Raw genomic sequence first — 22,752 nt, forward strand, 5'->3', positions numbered from 1 at the left:
ATATATATCTATCTATCTATCTATTAGGTTTAGCACTAGGGACAGATTCCTGATGAGAAGGGATTGTTTAGGCACCCTGCCGGACACCCTTGGATCGGGGGAAAGTACACTTATAGGTTTTCCAACATATTGGTCTGGCTAATTTCTGTGCACTCCGCTGCTCGGATAGCATCCCTTTGGGAAGATCACTTCTAAGAAGCCTCATGGGTATATAATTAAGGAAGCATGCTTCGAGCATTTTTTTGTAAACCCTTTATTCTTGAATTGCTTTGTGACCGATATGCAAAAGTGCCTTTTTGGTGCAAGGTTAAACTTTAGAGATTAACACATTGTTGTAACTGCTGATTTCTCCTTATGTAAAAGAACAATTTAAAGGATAACAATTTCTCTCCAACAACTAGCAGTTTTTCTGTTAGTGCTTTGTCAACCAAGTTTCTGGAGAACTGGTTAGGCCTCCTATGAACAAATATGTTATATGCTTCAATGACTAATGGGTACAGAGCAGAAAATTAATATAGACTTTTATTGGTTCTCAGAATATTAGACATAAAGGCTTTCTATGCATCTGTTTCAGGCACTATGGCTGCATAGCTGATGAGGTTTGCCTGGGTTGTAATAGTAATGGTTATTGTAATTATTTGGTGTTATTCTTCCCATCTTAATATTTTTATCATTGGTATCCAGTTATGTGTCAACAGTCTTCTCCTTAAGTGTCATTACAAAAGGACTTAAATATAGCAGGAAACCTTTTGTCATTAACAAACAGCAGTCGGTCTCAATTTCACAGTTTCACACCTCCTGCCGCGGGTGTCTCCAGTATCATTTACAGTGTGTTGATGTTTGTTTCCTTACTTCCCTGACCCCCAGTAACCCTACTCTTCTTGTTCATAACCCTTAATTAGACCTTGTCCCTGTCTCCGTTTTAGTTAGCAAGATGTCAGGAATTTCAAAGTCTTACAATGTAGCCATCCAGCACATATGCTTTGTCTGTGGCAATAGCTGAACAGGAAATCTGGGCTTAATTTTTTTTTTCTTCTATGGCTCTGCATCAGGGAGCCTTTCCAAATGATTTGGCAATAGGGATGACCCATGAGAGCTAGGAACAATTAGCTCTGCCATCTAGGGTAAAGCTATGAAGACTAGAATATTCTGGAGCCAGCTTTATACAAGAGAATCCATGTGGCTCATCCTTTTCAACAACATAAATGTATTTTTAGAGCACAACTCCAGGGAAACATCTAAATGTACAGAGGAAATAAAAATAAGGGAGTTGTTTTGTCTTGGCCTTGTCTTGACTGGTGGACCACTGGACCTAGTGTTCAGTGAAAAAATGGCTTGGTCTACCCTTCTACCCTTCTTACAGCAGCTCTCTGTCTCTTGTCAGTCAATATAGTGTATAAAAGGATGAAGCCACTACAGGTTTTTATCAAGTCCAGTAGAAGTTTTACAGGTCAGAGGATATAGCCTACAGATTTCTGGGCCACTCAACCCTTTATCAGTGCTTCTATGCAGCTGATTCTTCTTGTGCTAGGATACTTTTATTTAAAGATTGGGAAATAACAGTTGCGGGACATGAAATTCTTTAGACAGAAAAATGTGTTCACTGCCTGACCATTGCACCTACATGCGCTCATTGCACATCCCAAAACGATCCCATGAAGTTGGCCCCATTCTTCAGGGAAGGCTTTCCACAAAATTTTCAAATGTGGGAATTTGTGCCCATTCCAAAACAAAAGGCAATATGAAAGGTCATGTACTGATGTTGGACGAGAAGACCTAGCTTGCAATTGGAATTCCAGCTTATACCAAAAGTCCCTAGGGTTGAGGCCAGGGCTCTTCTTTTTTTGTTGGCGATTTAATTTGTGCGCAGGGACACAGTTATATTCCAGATGGGCCCCAAACGTTTGCCATAGGCTTGGAAGCCTAAAAAGTCTTTGTTTACCGCTACCGTTGTAGCAGTAACTGTCCCCTTCATTGTAAAGATCTGAGCTCAAACATTTGGAGGGATGGCTGTAATACTTTTCGCCATTATAATGTATGCACCAAATAGTAATTATTTAGGTGTACTAGCTGCCATCTATTGGGGTTTGTCTACTCCAAAGATAGGAAAACTCCGGGCCTCCAGCTGTGGTGACACTACATATCCCATCATGCATCTGCCTCGGGAGTCGTGGCTGTCAGTCTTGCAATGCCTAATGGGATTTGTAGTTGTACCACAGCTGGAGGGCTTGAGTTTGCCTATCCCTGATCTAGACTAACCTGACATTAGCCCATGTGGTGGCAAAGGTTACATTCGTTTAATGTGCTGTTATCAAGGCAGGTAAATAGGAAAGGTTTTGGATTATCCTTTCTCATATTTAATGAATCTATAGCTATTTGCTGTCCAAGATTTTGTAATTAGAAGGCTCTTTGTATAGCTGTCCGATGAATTGATCATGACATTAATGAGTGTCACCCTTCCTTTTCTAGGCTTGAAGACCATTGTTGGTGCCCTTATTCAGTCAGTGAAAAAGTTGGCAGATGTCATGATTTTGACTGTCTTCTGTCTCGCTGTCTTTGCACTGATCGGCCTACAGTTGTTCATGGGAAATCTGAGGCAAAAGTGTGTGCGCTGGCCACCTCCGGAAGAGGCTTATGATTATTACAGAAATGTTACATTAACTTCTATGGCTCTTGAAAGCAACAGCACCTTGTATGATGACCCTGACGTGTACTCCAATATCTCCATAGACTGGTTTCCCTACCTCAATGATGAATGTAAGGCTAGATATAGCAGCATACTATAGATCAGTACAAGTTTATTGAACATGCTCTCTGCATTGTTTATTATGATGTGATAACCTATTGTCTTTGTCTTTTTTTTTCTTTTTTGCAAATAGCTAATTTTTACTTCCAAGAGGGAGCACTTGATGCTCTTCTGTGTGGAAACAGTAGTGACAGTGGGTGAGTAATGTGTTATTTGCATGTGATGGTGTTACTGCAAGTCTAGAAAACTACAGGACAATTAAATAGCCAAAATGTTTTTCAAAATTAGGGCATAATTAAAAACTGTTCCAGTTTTAAAAAAATTTTTCGCTATCCATGTCCCATTGGGAAAGTTGCCACTTCCCTTCCTGTCGACAGAGAGATATCCCCACTCACACAACTACCAAAAATACACAAATCCTTTCCATCTCTATTAAATACAAAAGTTAAAGTTTAGCTTTAACCCCTAGATACGGATGCAAACCCTTTGCTGCTGTTCCAAATATTAATAGCCATCCTAATGTCATGCAAAGTCCCTTTGAATATATGTAATGATAATGTTTATAGTAAGTGGATGCCAAGGTTTCTAGCGACAAGCCCTTATTACCGGAAGAACTGAAAACAGTTGGTTAATGTAATTAGCGTGGACATGTCGCTCTCTTTTTAAAATTACCTGACTCTAAACTGGTCTTGGGCCCCTTTTCAGAAGGGCAGTCAGATCAGGTCCACCTATCAGTTTTTCAGGCAGGTCTGATCAGATCCCCCAATGTTAGTCTATATGCATCCGATTACCCCTGATGTCCAGGTCCAAAAAAGAAGCAACGGAGTTCTGTTTTGGCAGAACTGTTTGTGACTGATTGGAGGCAATCGGATGTAAACATGCACATGTCCACTTACATCTGACTCCCCATAGAACTAACATGGTTCCGGTAAGTTCAGTTTTTTCCCACATTGCCCAATAGAATTAAAAACTGGACAGACACGGATGTCACAATGGTCATCCCTTTCTATGTCGTGGTCACCAGTGTCACTGGAAGTGAAAGTTGATGAGAGATTTGAGATTTGGAGTTGTTACCAGACCAGGAATAGAGGGGAAATCCTCCAATGGGGACACTTGTTAACACGACAGCTGTCTAAGTGATTTTATCCTGAATTATGTAGTGGCTCATTATTCCACCATGCATATTGCTAGTGCATTGGTCTTGCATTTGCTGTGGTGAAACATATTTATCTATGACTTATTTATCAGAAGGGCATAGAAAATTGGGTGGAGAGAGCTGAACTACACAACGTACACTTTCTAGTTGTTTTTCCAGGATATTATTTTTGGAGAAGACCTGTAAGACAGAGTTGGCAGATGGACAATAAGCCAGAATATTTGACTGTTGTGCCTTTTATCAACAGGAAATGCCCAGAAAGCTTTATGTGTATGAAAACCGGAAGGAATCCCAATTATGGTTATACCAGCTATGACTCCTTCAGCTGGGCTTTCTTGGCGCTGTTTAGGTTGATGACCCAAGACTACTGGGAAAACCTCTTCCAGCTGGTATGCTCTCTCACTCCTTTGCAAGATGCACATTAGCACATTTTATGGCATTCTATGTAGAATAAATTATTTCTGTCCAAAAAAAAAAAAAGCTTTGTCACGCTTTGAAAGAATTGGAATATGTGAATTAAATTGTTATACAAAACATAAATGAGTAAAAGAATGTGGCGGACAAATTTCACAGCGTGGTAGTAAAGTCACCAGTAATATACTGTATCTAAAGTAGACTTGGCTATCTAAAACTTGAAAGTCTGCAAAACAGAAGCTACACATCGGTTTATGAGAAATATATTTTAATTCCGTACCACTGTTTAAGTCTCAGTAAAAAAAAAAAAAGTAAAATTAGGGTTGTGTGCCAGGATGAAGATGAGATTTACTCAGCAAGTAGGCTATAGCCTCTGATAAAGTGTAATTGGCAGCTGCTGGGAAGAAAATGATTGTTTAGATGTCTTCATAGGCCCAAGCTTTTAGGCTTGGCTAGATCTAGTGTTAGTTATAGGTTTGGCTTAATGGGCTTTGGCTTGGTGGAAATTATTTTAGGGGGCATAAAAATTGAATGTGTAAGCCAAACCTAAAAGCTTGGGCCTATGAAGACATCTAAACAATCATTTTCTTCCCAGCAGCTGCCAATTACACTTTATCAGAGGCTATAGCCTACTTGCTGAGCAAATCTCATCTTCATCCTGGCACACAACCCTAATTTTACTTTTTTTTTTTTTACTGAGACTTAAACAGTGGTACGGAATTAAAATATATTTCTCATAAACCGATGTGTAGCTTCTGTTTTGCAGACTTTCAAGTTTTAGATAGCCAAGTCTACTTTAGATACAGTATATTACTGGTGACTTTACTACCACGCTGTGAAATTTGTCCGCCACATTCTTTTACTCATTTATGTTTTGTATAACAATTTAATTCACATATTCCAATTCTTTCAAAGCGTGACAAAGCTTTTTTTTTTTTTGGATATCATGAGAAATAAGGGAGGTATTCGGTAGTGCAAAGCATGGAACAGGTCTGGGTTTTAGGCAGCAACAGACCCTGCTATTTAAAGGAAACTTGTCAGTGTTACCTCTTTAAGCCATAACTGATGTCCAGTACCATGAGCTTTAGTTTTCCAACTCCCAGGATGGTACTAGGTTTAGAACAGTGCACACTTGACTAGACTATGGTATGTGCATATTCTTATCATAGACTAAAAAAGCTTTAAAGCAAGCCCTTACCTCCTGTAGCTGCACTGTGGAGCAATTCATCCTCAAAAATCCCAGCAGAAACATTTTAAGTCATTCAGTTTTTTTTTTCCTCACAATAGCTCAGCCCCCTCTTCTTTCCTCTAGTGCACTTGCTCAATGTTTATTTTAGAGATCGGAAGATGGGTAGGCTGCTAAGTCACTACTGGGATAGGTAAGCAGGTGGAGCTGACCTGCTAAGAGAACAATGTGAAAGGCTTTAGTGCTTCTGTTTTGAAATTTGAGGATGAATTGCTCCACCGTGCCTGTAGCTTGGGATTGAAATTTGAGGATTGTGTTTATCTGATAAACATCATTAACATATAATGGGCAAGCCACCTTGGACCCCCTTACCGCTTACAGCCCCTCCTAACATTCCAAAGAAATAGAAGCTAGAAGAAATTGTAACCTTTGAAACACTAACCCAAGTAAAAACAATTTAAGCTGCAAGAAGCATTTTTTTTTCTGCTCATGCTATGTGAATGGGAACATGTAACAAATATAAAATAAGTATTATCCCAATTTTGCTGCGAAAGTGGAAATTCACTTTTAGGCTATTAATTGCCTGCGGAACGAGAACTAGTGACAGAAGATGACCGCTTCCATCAGCCATATGCAAACCACAATCTGACCGGTTTCCTTTATTAAAACTAAGTAATGTGCTAAATACTTGTTGTCCTGAAGGGAAGCAAACATAAAATATATAATTGTAATGGGCGAAAAATATCTTGTATATTACTTTCCACTTTTCTTTTCCAGACTCTCAGAGCAGCTGGTAAGACCTATATGGTTTTCTTTGTGCTGGTCATCTTCCTGGGTTCATTCTACTTGATAAACCTTATCCTGGCTGTAGTAGCCATGGCTTACGCTGAGCAGAATGAAGCCACCATTCAAGAAGCCATAGATAAGGAAAACGAATTCCAGGATATGTTGGAACAGCTGAAGAAACATCAGGAGGAGCAGGGTCGAAGGGTCAGTATCTGGAACAGCTGCTAGGTACCTCTGTGACATAAAGGTGAAGTTTAAGGTTCCAAGTGTTAGTACTTGATCACTGGCAAGCTTCTCCAGTTCTAAAGGTCTTGTTTTAACTGGTCCTAAATAACTTGCATTTTACAGGTTGTTTTTTTTTTTAAATGTTTGATTTAAAATATAGTATTAAATAAACCTATATAACAGATCCATGCACTTGCAGGGGAGCATTGGAAACTTTTAGCCTGGGGAGCCAAACACAACCAGCTTGTACTTTCATAATAGGGAGAGTTTCCTATGAGCTAAAGAATATGCAGCACTCAAAGTATGCCATAGCTTTGCAATGAGCCGGGGGCATTTCAAAAGGCAGGTGTTATTTGGCGCACCTTTTACATATATTTGCTATAAAATGGGTGTGCCAAATGATAAAGTACTTTTATGAGCTGAAGAAATATGCTAAATGAAAAGAGACCCCAAAGAAGTTGATGCTGAAACACATCCCTGTGCCAGGCGATGCAGACGATCCTGTCTGCAGGTCTGCATGATTAGCAGGTATTTATATTTCAAGCTGAACCTGTCTCTGCCTGTGTTGCATCTGAATTGGAGGGTTGCATTGGCTAAGGGGGCAAATACCCCCCTGCCCTCAGTTCTGTCCATCCCAGATCAATATTGCTCATTTAGATTTTTATGCTGTGTTGTGTTCATTTGTATTGTGCTAAGGCAGCCCATTTATTTGAAGCACCGCAAACTACGGTATGTGTTCTGAGGTCCGGGTGTGTTGTGTTAGTGTGTTGCATTGCAGGGATGTGCGATTTAGGTCCATGGCAGGTGAGGTACCTCCCCTGGCCTGCCCCCGCCCTTGTCTGACCTGCCTGAGGCCCTGTCACTGAGCTATGTATGGAGGAGGGAGGGAAGAGATGGAGGAATCTGCCTGTTCCTTACTTGCTCGTCACTGATGTGGCATCCAAATGGATGCTGTTGTGTGGTGTGCTTTTTTTTTTCTCGTTTTGATTGGACGGCTTGGGCTAATGGCATTTTGCCAATGGTCCAAACCATCCACAGAGCTCAAGCCCCTGACTCCAAGTCAGAAGCTGTTGTAGTTCTGGCCTCACTGTGTTAGGTTACACACAGCGGCAGGCAAGCCCGCTCCTGTGTGATCTAACATAGCTGTCAAAGCCAGATGAAGCTTTGTTCATGACATGTTACACAGCGGGGAGGCTTTCCCCACTGTGTAACCTGTTAGAAGCTGGTCTGAATGGCATATTGGCAGGCACGTCCCTGATGCATTGCGGTCTGTTGCGTTAAAACGTGAAACCACAACGCTTGCGTGTGAATGGTCCTTATTGTAAGAGGCTTTCTTTACAAGGTTTCTTTAACCAGTGTTGCATAATGTTTAAATGGTATAGTCAAACCATGTCTGTAAAATTTTCTCCATAGTGCGGTCACTTGTAAATGTTTGACCTGCCCCAGTGAAAGGAGAATATGAGGCAGGTGAAGTCATTAAACTTTGCAGAATGCTACAGTAGAATTTTAACAAGATTTGTTATGAGAAACAAAAGTAGCTTTGTGGGCGATCAGTGTGTATTACTGTTGTAATCTGGCTGTGTGGTTACAGCACATATTTTCTGTTTTGCATTTTGTTTTGTATGACTGTCAGACGATAGAAGAAAATGACTCGATAGAGTAGATAGTATACAGTATGGGTAAAATGTCTGAAAGGAAAACATCTGTAATGTTCAAAACAACCAATCAGGTTTTGACTTTATGACCTTTAGTAAAAGTACGGTAGCTTGGAACTTATTGTTAAAGGCTACGTTTTATTTTTTATCACCATGTTACCCCCATTTGTAGGGTGTAACATGAAACATGGTCACATCACAACCCCCTTCCGGTCCTCCCACTTACCTAAATTGCAGCGTGTTTTTTGTGTGTTTTTTTCTTCTTCCCCTTACATTGTTTTGCCCACACAGCCACCTCATCCATGTCACAGATTCTACATATGCTGGAAAGAACCTATTATTTTTAATATGTGTGTTCAAGTGTTTTATCTTGTTTCTTTTGTTTGTGGTATGAGTGTTTTTGACTATACAATGAATTAAAGTTGTGTGTGTATTATTTTTGCCCAGATACCTCCAGAATGAAGGGGTATGTGGTAAATATTAGATATAATTATATAAAATATATAATATTTAGTGATGAAGTTGGTACAGAGTAGGTAAGCGGCACATGTATTCACTTTGAAGGGTAATCAGTAGGGTTACAAGTGGCACATTGACATGGCACCATTTCTGATGGAGTTAAAGCAGAGAACTTGTTTTGCAAATGGCTATATGAATCCTTCATTGTATGCAGTCATTTTATTGTATATGATTTAGACATGTTTTCAGATGTGAAATTCAGGTTTGTAGTTTGTGACTATAGGACTTAACATGCTGCTTTATCAGAAATGCCATGAAGTAGAAGCTGCGGGCGTATACAGCCTTGTGCTCGGCAGCTGTACTAGGAACTGGAGTGTTTTGTCAGTTTAATGTTCTGTAGTGACAGCACCATTGGTGGTATACAAAGTGTTAGTCCGGCTAGCAGTAGTAATGTACAGTGCTCCTGTGACCTTTCATATAACTGTAATCTGATGAGCCGATCCTTCTCGTACTTACGCTTGCTCAACTTGGTAAAAGAGCCAACACAGCACTGAACAAGAATCATCAGAAGTATGATACTAAGCCACGAAGAGACATCAAGGAGCATATGTGAAGCCTAAGGAAATCCTTCGGATTGCCAGCTCTTCAGGTAGGAATCCGAACCGTGCATTAAATGCATGTTAACAAGCCTTGGAGTCTATTGCGTCTTCAGCAGTTTTTCCCATTAAATCCTTTTGCCTGTGTTTTCCAAGTATCACAGTTCTCCTCATAATCCATCAAGGGTCTAAATATAGAGCCGAGACCTCAAAAATATTTTGCACAGGCTGTGATTGACTGATTTGTGCAAGAATGACCTAAGGCCACAATTCTGCCATTATCTACCACTGTCCTCTATATGGTAGTCTCATCCATAGCAAAGTGCTTAACTTCTACTTTAGAAGTCCGTTAGCAAGAACTGAAGATTTCTTGACCCAGTTCCTGCTACTAGTGTTGGGAGGGATCACCACATTGAAGGGTGCTCAGATGAAGTAACCATGATGAGAAAAATATAAGGGTTAATATAGTTGTATTTCTGACCATGTCTCATGTTACACCAATATTTTTATTTATTATTATTATTATTATTATTATTATTATTCAGGATTTATATAGTGCCAACAGTTTGCGCAGCACTTTACAATATAAGGAAGGCATTACAATTGCAATACAGTTCAATACACCCTGAGGGCTTACGATCTAAAAGGGAGGGGGCAAGTGATACATGCGGAGGTAGCTGTGTGGGGAAGAATTGTTTGAGAAAGCGATGGTTGAGTGATTAGGTTGAGGTGGGATAGGCTTCCCTGAAGAGATGAGTCCTAAGCGATCGCCTAAAGGCAGTCAGAGTGGGAGATAGAAGGACAGATTGGGGTAAAGTATTCCAAAGGATGGGAGAGACTCTAGTGAAGTCCTGGAGGCGAGCATGGGAGGAGTTGACGATATTTAGGGTTTAACATAAAACATTGTCAGATCGCACCTCACCCACTTACCCAAATTACAGGGCTCTTCTCCCTAAAGGCTTACATACATTTGAATTCAGGGAAGCTGAGCGTGGCTCCGCCCCCGCCCTGTCGCGTCATCCGTTCACAGATCTTTGACAGAGAAACTACCACCGTGCCAGAGGGACTTGCAGTTCTCAATGTAATACAAGTGTGTTGATGTCACCGCACTTGTACTTCATTCATTCAGGACATTCAGTAATATAGAATGGAATGGAACCTGAAGTACAGGTCCATGTCCGTACCCATACCCTGGTTTGTACATGGATGGGACGAAGAATCTGCAGGAGACAAATCATTATACACTAAATCCACTAATCTTTTGGTTGCAATGCTTTACTGGCTCCATTGCAACATAAAAAATAAATGCATATTTGTTTCTTTTCTGGAGATGTGCGCATTGATTATTTCTTTTGAAGAGGTGGTATTTCCCTTTAAGAGGAGCGCGGATTTCACTTGTACTTCACACACGGCATACTTTTCCAGCCAGTCACTCAAAAAGGAATGCACTATGTTTTCCTTGGGTTATGCAGTCCCACGGGTGCCCTTTTCCATCTTTTCTCACTGACTTGCAAGTTCCTTTTGCTGTTCTAAAATAGTGGTCACACCATTCCCATCTGCTTGATTCTACACGTAGACTGTGTCTCTGCACCATCCTGCTTTGTCTACGGCTGCTGTTCTTCTTATAATTCTAAATATAATTTTATCACCTGAAGCAGCTACATATAAAGCAGCCAGCCAATGACTCAACGACTGTTCATGTTCAGACCCTTGGCCAACATGCTAAGCAGTGAAAATGTTGGTTTGATACAACAATGACTTATTTTGTCATTACCAAGTTTTTTTTATTTCCAGAAGTCCAACACCATCTGAAAGCCAAACTACTCAAAACATTCACGGGACCAGTTACTTAACATCACGTTGGTAATGCACAAAATACCAACATGATGCACAAAATAAGTTGCAAGTATGTTAAATCCAACTATAGAAGTATATGGTCCCTCACCAATGTTTCCAAACTAAAGTCCCTTTTTGGTTGGTGGAGCGCTATAACCTTGTTCAGTATTGTAGTAAAATCTCTACCCCTTTGGGGAGATTACAATTTACTTCCTGTCCTGATAATCACATATGGGGACGTAGACAGCAGAAAAATTAAATTGACAAACCTTCTAACCCCTCCCAATGCTACTAAAACAAAAAGCGATAACTGCTCTCTCTAAACCAGTGGCATAGATTATTTTCTTCCTGTCCATGTGACCACAGAAGTAAGTTGGCATACATCCCCTCAATAGGGTCATAGCAGAAAAAACTGCCTGAGCTGTTAAAGTTGATCTTTACCCCTGTTCACTACAAAATCACATCAGATAGCGTTTTTCCACTTCCTGGTCCATTTTGGCACAAATGATGTAATGTGCCCAAGCATTGCCTCCTGGGAAGGTTACATCAGAAGACCATTGCTGGAAAATCTCATCTGTAATCTCATTAGATCTCGGGGAGATGCATTTTCCTCCTGAGATGATGTGCATGGCCACATGTCCTAGTCACATGTGCCATAGTTCCAGGAAGTGAAAGAGCTAGTACTCTGCCCTTAGTAAACATGGCCACTGTCAAAAGACTGGGGAAGAAAGTAAAAATAAGGCGTGCAAAGAATACAAAGTCGGCAATTATCTAGAAGTATGTGTCTGTAGATTGTCATTACTAAACATTTCTAAAGGTGCCTTTGTTATTTTAAAGATATGGGTAAAGGTCCGCTTTAATCATTCCCTACTCCATCCAAAATAAGAGTAGTTTGACATCTAATGTCTAATTAGTTCCATTAAAAAAAACATTTGCTGGTATAGACTTATACAACGGCTACTGTGACTGACTTGATGTTTTGGCCACATCTGTTCAAAAGGGTCTCAGGGTGCCTGCAGACAATCGAATTGCTGCTTCATAATCTACACAAACATCACTATTGTTCCTAGAGTCTTTGCAGTAACCAGCAGCTGTTGGTCAGAAGGAAGCCAACACCTCACATAATTTAGAAAGCCTCATGCACATTTATTTCTACAACAAACCTTAAACAAGTCAAGTGGTGATAGATCAGCTGGTGGCCTCAAAATTCAATAAATGACCAGGCCCAACCACAACATTCTCAGCAACTTGGCTGACAGTCCCTTGTGGCCAACACACAGTTCACTCCTTTCTTTGTTGTAGTCCCTGTGCATTAATAAGCATTTCTGAGCATCTAGTGAATGCATACAAAAGGCTCAATTCACAAAATCATAATGCATTAAGTACGATGAACCCCGTCTGTTATTTTCTGGTTTATCAATCACAGGGTTTTTTTCGATTCAGTAATAGTTTTATTGCATGAATCTGCTAAATATATGATGTGTGGTCTAGTATTGATTTTTATGGTATTTTGTATGCCAATGACCAAAGACTGTGTATGCAGAAATAGTTGACAAGTAGGATAGAACACTGGAAATCTTTATTTACATCAAAGGCTTTCAGCCATCAAGTGTTTCTTTTGTATAGAAAAATAAAGGATTCCACAGCAACGCAATATTTAATTTTCCGAATTGAACATTTTGATGCAAAAACTGCCACGAGATAGAAAAGCAAATTAATAGGAAATAACTTGTGCGGCTTTGCGAATCGACCTCATTGACTGATCGCTGTAAGTGATACTTGAATCGCTTTTCTTGCTATTATCGGGCAAATTTTTTCAACATATAGCCCTCCCAAGTATCATTTTACTGTATTGTCTGTGATTTTAAAAAGGAGATGAATGAAAGGCGCAGAGATTCCTGAAAACAGCCTGCCTTCCAAGCTGTGTTTATCAAGATAAAGCTTTGTGGTCTCATTGAAGCACATGGTGTGTTTTATCCATTGGTGTGTTGCTAACCGGGATTTATAAAGTACAATAGCTGTGACTTATGGATGCATTGCTTACTGAATGATTTATGGAAGTGCCCGAGTTATTTATGTCCAAACTCTGGGCCTCTAATTTAGAGCTGTACGGGGGTCAGTGTCTTAAATTCACTGAAGCTAAGAATCTCTCATTTTCTGATTTATAGAGGACAGTGCTTGTCATGTAATAATGCACAAGTTTAGAATCTCTGATTTATTGACACACTATTTGATTTATTGAGATGCTGTTCTTCAGTTTTAGTGATCCATGGAGTATAAAAACTCAAGACAGTTTACTGTACCATTCAATCAAGTGTTTGCATTTATTTTCCAACAAACATAGAACCTGGATTATTACCACGGGCAACATCATTGTTTCCTTTTCTCCAGCTTCCATACATTAAGTCCATTATAACAGATTGTATTAGAACTTTGGTTTGAGACAGGAGAGCCCTGATTTGTAGAGACCCAGTAGTGTTAAAAGAGAAAATGATCAGCCTGATGTTGTTAATCTTGTCTGAATCCTGTGTGAACAAGGGGTCAGCCATATTTGCTTGTTACATAGGCAGGCTGTGCTCACTGCTTAGCAGGAGGTAGTTCTGTCTTCCTTTTACAATTTTTAGGTTGTCGCTGGAACAAGAATAGGGCGAAAATAGGCAGACAGTGCTTACTGCTTAGCAGAAGATGGTTCTGTTTCGGTTTTACAAGTTAGGGCTGTTACCGACATAGGAATAGGGGAGAAATCTTCCAATGGGGACAGTTCTTGCTATGACAACTGTCTAAGAGGTCATTACTCATTTTAGAGATTTCCTCTAACTTCCTGATGTGCCTAAAGGACAAGAAGTGAAGGGAGATCTCTAGAATGGGACAGAAACCACAGGAACAAACCTGACAAGGGTATTTAACCCTTGCCTACTCTGTCCAAAACAATAATATATATATATAGTGTTTTACTTGTATGTATGTGTTTTACTTTTTGAATTGAGAGTCACATTAAATTAGGTTCTTAAAAAAACATGATTCCATGTAATATGATGCACTTTGAGGTGGTTTAGGCATGTAGATTCTTCTGGAGATGTTCCACCCTGTCCAATTTGGAAGACATTTCAGAGCAGACAAAGAACCTGCTCTGTGGGAAGATATATTCCAGCTGTTCTGACAAAAACTTGTAATTCTTCAGGAATAACGCAGAGCTGAAGTGTTTACATTGGATTTTAAAAGTGAATAGAACTTCTTCTTTTTTTTAAAACAATGCCACACAAGACTGGTACATGAGTTTTGGGTGTACACTGGATCTTACAAATACCTCCCATAAACTCTAATTGTGAGTGGTCCATGTCTTTGCCCAGAGGTGTTACTCTTGATTCTCCTAGTATTTGTTTATTTTACATTATTGGGAATCCATCAATGGAGAGCCTGATGCAGCCAACTGACTATCTGTAGCGGGGCAGAACTAGAGGGTTTTCCCTAAATTGGAGTCCCTAAGAGATGTACAAAGTCAGTGTGCGAGTCAGCTGGCCAACAACCATAAAGAACCCAAATGGCTGTTCATGGTGGCGTTGACTTGAACTTGAAGTAATTAAGTTGAATAATATTGATTTATTGCAGTGGGTGAGAACTCTTACAGTTCTTGGGATTTGCTGATGGCTGGTCGGGTTTGCTTATATTTTACAGAAATCCAGTGTATCCTCTGTAGGACTGGTCAATGGAGAAAAGAAAAAAATTCCCTCGGAGCCAGACCCTGCAGAAGCTGACGCAGAAAAGTTTGACTGCAATGGGAGAGTTATACCGCAAGTGGTAATAGAAAGAATGCCTTCTCTGGATGATGATGTGAGTACTATTCCCTGATCCCACCACCATAACTCCTCTCTATGCTTAGAGGCATAGATAATTCCTAGCTCTGACAGTGTTTATTAGCAAACCACAGAATGCCAGTCATATGTAGCAATCCATTGTATCTTAAGATCATGATTAGCTATATTACATTCTGTAACTGGCAGAATCTAAGCATTCCTTAGATTTGTGATTCCGTTATAGTTATGGTTTATGCTCCTGTTCGCCGTTTTGTTTGACCTGCTTGGTTATAACTGTGCTAGAAACTAAAATTATCTTATAGACCGCCCTGTGTAAACATAATGGCTTTAGGGAAAGGGTTGTTTTTTTCATCTGAAGGTGGTGGCACAATGCTGTCTGCTCAGTAGACAGCCTCGTAAGCTGCTCCTTGTGAAACTTTAAGGAATAGGATAAGGGGTGCGTAATGTCTATGGATACTTTTAAAGTGAACATTTCATTTACCCTAGTAGGGTAAAGCTACAGGCAGGGCTGGATTTACTCTCTGCTGCTCCAAGGTCAGGTTCCTCAATGTGCCCCCCCTACCCGCCAAACCCCGCCCATGGAGAATGGCAGACCTGCAGGCTGCATACAAGTGATCTCAGCAACATTGCCAAGATCATTTGTACAAAACAGGCCGTGGCTTCCCCACTGTACATTTAGCTCCACTTCTCCCAAAGCAGAGCTAAATGTAGAAAACAACTACCGGCCCGGAACTTCATGTCCCAGGTATCGGGAGATGGGAATTCCACACCCCTGCTGCCCGAAGGCCGGGTCTTGGTTGGCCTCGTGGGAAATCCAGCCCTAGCTACAGGTTTACTATAATGCCACATACTACAGCAGCTTATAGTCATCTTCCCCTTTTACCACCCCCAACACTCCCCCAGTTGGCTCCTTTTTTTGCCTCCTGGAAGTTCTTCTTGGGTATAAGGGAGTATGTGACAAACTCTGCTTTCTTCCAGCAGTCATGTTTGCAATGTGCCGTCTCGAAACTGATTGGGTCAAGAGGAGGAAGTGACGGTCAGGGTTTTGAATGGGCTTGGGTGAACTCGGGCAAATGGAGTTTGCACAAAGCCCAGTCTCATCACTAGTATTTGGCAAATGGCCACTCCTACACCAAGCAATATCATGTGAGGTGGGGGTCCTCAACCCTGTGTTAGCCCTGACTAGGATCAACTTAGAGCTTACAAGGGCCCCTTCTCTTTGGTCCAGACAGCAAATGTAGCTGCAGGAGAATGAGGGTAAGGCAGGTATATGCCGCTGTTGAAATTGTCATTAAAGTACAGAATACATCTACAAATGTCTAGAAGTTGTTAGTCAGTACAACCATGTATCCTCACTTGGTGATCCCTGACTGCCATGACACCTTTTTGTCTGCTTTATTTGCAGGCAAGCTCCGTAAACACGGATCTTGAGAAGAACTCCGAAATGTATCTGAAAGAGCCGACTATGCAGAAGAAAGCAGGGAGTTCAGTTAGTGTTATTTCTGAAGCCATGATAGAAGGTCTGTGCAATGGGAAGGTATCTAATATATCAATAAATTGTCCATGAACTGGTGGCATTATCTTAATTTAAATTAATATATACAGTGTAATTGCTGGTAAAACTTCCTTATAGTACATGCAAGAACCGATTGTGAAGGAAAATGTGCTCACTAGGACTTAACCTAAAGTTTAATTTTCATTTAGTAGGATAAGTAACTTTAAAATATTATATTTCAGTATATCTAAAGCCAAAACATATTTCTAGTTTTGAATGCAGTGTGGAAGAGAGCCCCTGTTTTTATTAGTGTCCTGGCTGGGAATAATCACCCTGCCCATTTGTTCTGGTAACTAGACATGTGCGATTCGGTTCGTTCCGAAATTCGTTTTGAACGAATTTTCGGAAATTCGGAGATTCGGATGCAATAACCATTGCTACCGGCACAGAAGTATTGAGAAATCAGACGTTTTACACTTGTCACCAGAACAGGAATACAACGAAAATGGTCCCGTGGTCTACGGCAACAACTGTTTTTATACTATATATTCTCTATAATCTAAAACCAAATGTAAAAAATCCCACAGGAATGGCGGGGACACAGAAGATGTGCAGACCTAGGAAATCAGCACAAAGATCTTACCAGTAGAATCTCAGAGAGATATAAGAAACCATTCAGCATCTACCAACCCTGAAATATCAATATTTGGTGTACAGACCCTTTTTAATATCGTGACTTGCTGGCTTTTTATTGATGGGACACATGTCTACAATTTGAAGCTATCTTATCTTGTGATGTCTAATGTCTGTGGGTTCCTTATACATATATCCTTTTATAGGAACAGCCTTCTGTAAACAGACCAGTTCTATATACTAGGCTAAGGTATTTGTTTAATGTGGAGCAATGTTTATCTCATTGCAGAACTAGAGGAAGCGCAGCAGAAGTGCCCCCCATGGTGGTACAAGTTTGCCCATAGATTCTTGATTTGGGACTGCTGCAAGTTATGGGTGAGGTTTAAAGAGTTTATGAAGTTTGTGGTCATGGATCCGTTTGTAGACCTTGGCATCACTATATGCATTGTGCTCAATACCCTCTTCATGGCTATGGAGCACTATCCAATGACTGAGCAATTCGAGAATGTGCTGGCTGTTGGCAATCTGGTAAGTAGATATCTATGTTATGGTTTATATTTGTTTCAAGGAAACTAGTGATCGTTCACCCCCCCAAAAAAAAGGAAAGTGCAGTCCAATGTTTGGCCATCTACCCATTCCGCATTGAACATTTTATGTGTCAGCCTGATGTTTCTTAAAAAGAACACACATTCTATAAGTTCATTGTTTTCCATAGTTTCCGATAGTTGAGTTTGATATAGTATGTGGTGAGACTTGGAATTGATGTGCCTGACCATTTAGTAGGGAACATGCCTGCTAGATGCCAGCAATATTCAGAGCATGTATAACCCATGATCTGCAAAACTTTTCTTGCTTGAAATTAATTGACGAATGGAATAAATAGTTTATCACAAGCAAGATACTTGGGTACTTGCAGCAGTTGCCAATTATTTTCTTTGTACATCAAGTCATGGCTGAACTGACAGCATTGTTCTGTTGTACGCAAGAGACCTCTAGTGGCCAGATAATATATGGCAGATCTGTTTAAAAATATTGTGCTTAGTGTTAATGTGCCTTTATAGATTTCTTTTACTTTGGATTTTTCTTTTTCCTCTATACGAGGAAGGATTATAAGCATACTTCAGTTATTCTTTCCCTGACCTTTTATAAGGGATTTTTTAACTCTCCAACTATTATTCCCCCCCTGGACTCTTCCCAACCCACACCCCACCAACATAATGTGTCTCACTTCATTTCCTCCTACACCACTAAATTCCCACTCTTCCTGAGACCAGGGAAATGCAGAGGTTATGTCAATGAACCATCCTCTACAAATATTCGTTGTGGCTGTATGTGTTAGCAACTGTTTAGCAGAAGATGTTTATAGCAATATCATTTTGAAGGTTTTCCTACCCAGACTACTATAGCCAATATATTTTATCACTGTGGTGTACAATGTATCCTCTTGTTTATACGGATGTGATGGTCTAATAAACACCTATATGGAAAACAAAAAAAATGTGCCTTATGGACACCGTTTATTTGTAAATGTATTGGTCCAACAGAAAACAGTCAGTTGATTTTAGTTTTAGCTAGCAGTGGCTTTCTTTTTTTCTGTTCCATGTTGTACCACTATACCAATTGGTAAATGCAGCTGTAAGCAATGTGCATGTTTGGCATTACAGTGGAGTGATATATAGAATTCTATATTGACACTAGTCATTATAATTGAAATTACAATATTTTTGTGCACTGTGTTTACTGACCTTTTTTTTTCTTGTTTTGAAAACAGGTTTTTACTGGTATATTTGCAGCTGAAATGTTCTTCAAGATTATTGCTCTGGACCCATATGAGTACTTTCAGGTGGGATGGAATATATTTGACAGCATTATAGTCACGCTGAGTCTAGTGGAGCTGGGTCTGGCCAATGTCGAAGGCCTGTCAGTCCTGCGGTCATTCCGTCTGGTAGGTGTTGGGCTACAATTAGGTACATTGCTGGAGATACACAACCCTGTTCTGACCTTTTTAATAACCAGTAGGCTGAAATAAATATGATTGCTTGGGAAGTTCTCCACCAACAGAAGTATTTACTAATACGAAGGTATAGTGAAAAAATACAGATCTGATGGTGTTGTGTTGTCAGTGCTGTGCCAATTCACCGCCAGTCTGTAGGGCTCATGTTCGAGTTGCCCCAAGTATAAAGGAATGTTTTAAAAAAATATTTTATTACTTTATCTGAGGCCTTGTCATCAAAACCTGTATTGCGAAATATTAAACTAGAAGGTGCTGTTGGAGATAACATGTGGTCTGAGTTGTACCTTCAATCTAGAGTACAGAAAGAGGAAATAACACTGCAAAGTTCTACAGAGAGTCTCCAGGCTCTTCTAAGTAGCCCCCAACATCCTCTTTAGCGTCTTCAGTTTAGCTGCTAGTTTCACTCGCAAATATTCACCTGAATCAGGACTGACAAAAAGAAATGCAAAAACAGAAATGGTAAAAGATGAGTTTTGGTGCTAACTTCTTTTACCATGCTGCCCCCAGCACAGGCACAAGAGTGGCAAATACAGCCCTTTCTGCTTCATAAGATGTTGTTAATGCATTCTGCCTAAATTGAGGCACACATCAAAATGCAGTATCTGTTTACAAAGAATCCTTAGGTAAAAAAATGATTGGACTTTACTGGATATATTCTGAGACGAGCGCTTACAAGGTCCTAAAAAGCAAAAGACTCACTGCTCCAATTCCATTAGACTGCAGATCATTACAGGCATCGGGTGCAGGCTGCCGTGTGCTCCCACTCATTAAACAATCTCTCTCTCCAATGAGCCGCACAAAACCGAGGTCCATAAAAATTCAACTTTATTGTTTTAAATTCCATGCAAAGTTCAAAATACAAGGTAGTGTATATACCACCATAGTATCTCTCCCACTCCACCTCCTCTCACATGTTTCACCACCTGAGCTTAATCATAGGGGCTTACAAGGGTTACGTAGTAGGGTCAGAGTTATTGTACTCGAATTCAAGATTTACAGATTTAACCATGATTCACCGGAGATGCAAAAGAAATCTGGAACTATCTCCTAATACATTCTGGAAGGTTTGTGATGGAGGTATTGCTCTGTGTAACCACACAGAGGGTCAAAGTTATATGGGGGGTGAGGGGGGGTGGGGGGGTGGTAAGAAGTATTGGGAAAGTAAAATGTACTCTTCCCAATGCTTAAATCCAACATGTGCCACTGCACCTGTCACATGCCGACTCTATAGATTAAAAGCTGAGCAATCATGAGCCGCTGATCACTCGGCCCATGGCCTTCTCCCTGCAGAGAGCAATGACTGTCAGCGAGTCATTACAAGCCATTACATTCCTTATTAGCTGGAAAGCCGACTCCATGCTTCCTCATCACATGGTGATGAGGGAGCATGGACACTGCTTCCCGGCTAAACTGGAAGCTGGGCTTCGAGTCAACTCTGTGTAACCACACAGAGGGTCAAAGTTATATGGGGGGTGAGGGGGGGTGGGGGGGTGGTAAGAAGTATTGGGAAAGTAAAATGTACTCTTCCCAATGCTTAAATCCAACATGTGCCACTGCACCTGTCACATGCCGACTCTATAGATTAAAAGCTGAGCAATCATGAGCCGCTGATCACTCGGCCCATGGCCTTCTCCCTGCAGAGAGCAATGACTGTCAGCGAGTCATTACAAGCCATTACATTCCTTATTAGCTGGAAAGCCGACTCCATGCTTCCTCATCACATGGTGATGAGGGAGCATGGACACTGCTTCCCGGCTAAACTGGAAGCTGGGCTTCGAGTCATTTAAAAGGTGCTCGGCTTCCTTAATGGGACTTCCGGTATCAGTATTCCGTATCGGCAGGTTACCAAAAGAAAAGTATCAGAACTCGTACTTGAGATCTGCCTCTAAATTGTCTGGTTCTCTTGTCTCTAAATTGTTTCATGCTTCCCGGGAACCTCCTGGATGAAAGCTGAATAGCCCTTATCTTTGCGATTCTTATCTTTGAGATTCTTTAAGAAGTGTTCAGGAGGACTTCTAGAATGTACGGCAGTTTGGAGGTCATTTTAATGTCGCAAATTCCGGATGCAATTACTGTGCAGTAGAAAAATTATATGAAATGTGGCAAAACACGTGCAGCGACTCACAAACATGAGTATGTTGCAAGTACACTTTAAAAAAGATGCATAACGGAGATGAAATTTTGCGGTTAGTTGGCACGATTTTGCAACAAAATGTTTTTACTGCAAACATGTTCATAAATTCCCCATATGTGACAATTGACTTACTGAAATTGTAACAAGCAGCTTTGAACCTTTGCCATCTGCTGATCATTACTTGGCACTGCAGCTGGATAAGGAAGTACATTCAGCACCTAGGTGTCTCCAGGCTTCGTTTTTGGTAGACTTTAATAATATTTCCTGACAGATGGGCCCACCGGGGGAAGCAGTGTAGGTGAACTGGCCTCTGGAAATAGGTGTACCCTAGACCCTCCAGGTAGCATTTCCTCAAACACAATTGATCAGAGAACAAATTTGTGTTCTGTTAAATACTATTTTGTATCGAGTCAAATACTATTTTGTATCAAGTCACTCAAGTCTGTACACTCTTTCAGGGTCGGTGTCAGGGAGGCACAATAACCTTTCAGAAATTAATTTGTGCAATTTTGTATAACACCTTAAGCATTTATACTGTCAGGCTAAGCCTACTGTAGCAGTAAGAATATATACATAAATGTATATATAATATCCATGTGTAATATAATCTGTCATTACCATAGAGTTAGACTGGAATTCTTTAATGTGCGTTTTCTGTGACGACATAACACTGTCAAACTGCTATTTTGAACTTCGTTTATTGACTCTTCTCACTTTGACACTGGAGGTTTAGCTTGCAGGCTGTCTGCAGAGTAACAGATATACATGTATATTTGAGGCTCCTGTATGTTCCCCAGAGACTGATTTACGTTCCACACAGTGCTGATAAGATTTCATCTGACTCCAGAAAGGACTAGGGATAACATGAGACAACTGTACCCTTCTTTGATGGAGTTGTACTAATGAAAAGTTAATTTGCACAAATGATTGAGTGACTTGGTATTATAGCATGTTCTACTTGTATGCAAACCCTAAAGTGTACGTCCACCAGTTCATGTTTGAGTAGATGGCAGTGAGTTGCACCACAATCGACTTCCTTGATTTGAGAGTTCTGCCTATGGCTACTTAGTGGACTTGGTTCAGCCTGGGTGAATAGCATCTGGTGGGAGACTCAGGAACTTTGATGATTAGAGTTAGGGATGCCCCGATACTGATACTAGTATCGGTATTGGGGCGGTACCAGGCATTTTCATGAGTACTTGTAATCGTGAAAATGCCATGATTCTTAAGGCCGATGCCGGCCCTTTAAATTTTTGTTGGGTCCTCGGCAGCCTGCTGGGGACCTAGCAGTATCTGTCCCTGGCAGTGCCGGTCCGGGTCTATACCTCCTGCTCCTCCTTACCGGCACAGCCATGGACAGCCCTACACACAGCACAGCCCCAGACACCCATCTGATCAACTTGCAGCCCTGCAGAGATGCACATGCTGCCCAGGTGAGATCGCAGCCTTCTGCTCTGTTTGGATATATTGTGCAGCTTTGGGGGGATCATGTATTGGGCTGGTGTGGGGGGATCATGTATTGGGCTGGTGTGGGGAGATCATGTATTGGGCTGCTGTGGGGAGGGGGTGGGGGGAAGGAATCTTGTGCTGGGCTGATGTGGG

General features: G+C 40.8%; 1 protein-coding gene across 1 annotated transcript in view; it reads left to right on the forward strand.

Moving 5' to 3' along the window:
- The window catches only part of SCN4A (sodium voltage-gated channel alpha subunit 4), a 67,554-nt gene that overhangs the window by 10,708 nt on the left and 34,094 nt on the right, over positions 1 to 22,752 (forward strand). Inside the window, exons 6-13 of the mRNA XM_018560831.1 lie at positions 2,470 to 2,757; positions 2,880 to 2,943; positions 4,150 to 4,291; positions 6,280 to 6,492; positions 14,735 to 14,890; positions 16,280 to 16,394; positions 17,292 to 17,530; positions 18,774 to 18,947. Coding sequence (XP_018416333.1) covers positions 2,470 to 2,757; positions 2,880 to 2,943; positions 4,150 to 4,291; positions 6,280 to 6,492; positions 14,735 to 14,890; positions 16,280 to 16,394; positions 17,292 to 17,530; positions 18,774 to 18,947 — 1,391 coding nt within the window. The remainder of the gene's footprint in view (positions 1 to 2,469; positions 2,758 to 2,879; positions 2,944 to 4,149; positions 4,292 to 6,279; positions 6,493 to 14,734; positions 14,891 to 16,279; positions 16,395 to 17,291; positions 17,531 to 18,773; positions 18,948 to 22,752) is intronic.

The sequence above is a fragment of the Nanorana parkeri genome, unplaced genomic scaffold, assembly GCF_000935625.1.
Source record: "Nanorana parkeri isolate BGI_ZX_2015 unplaced genomic scaffold, ASM93562v1 scaffold480, whole genome shotgun sequence".
In the NCBI taxonomy this organism is placed as follows: domain Eukaryota; kingdom Metazoa; phylum Chordata; class Amphibia; order Anura; family Dicroglossidae; genus Nanorana; species Nanorana parkeri.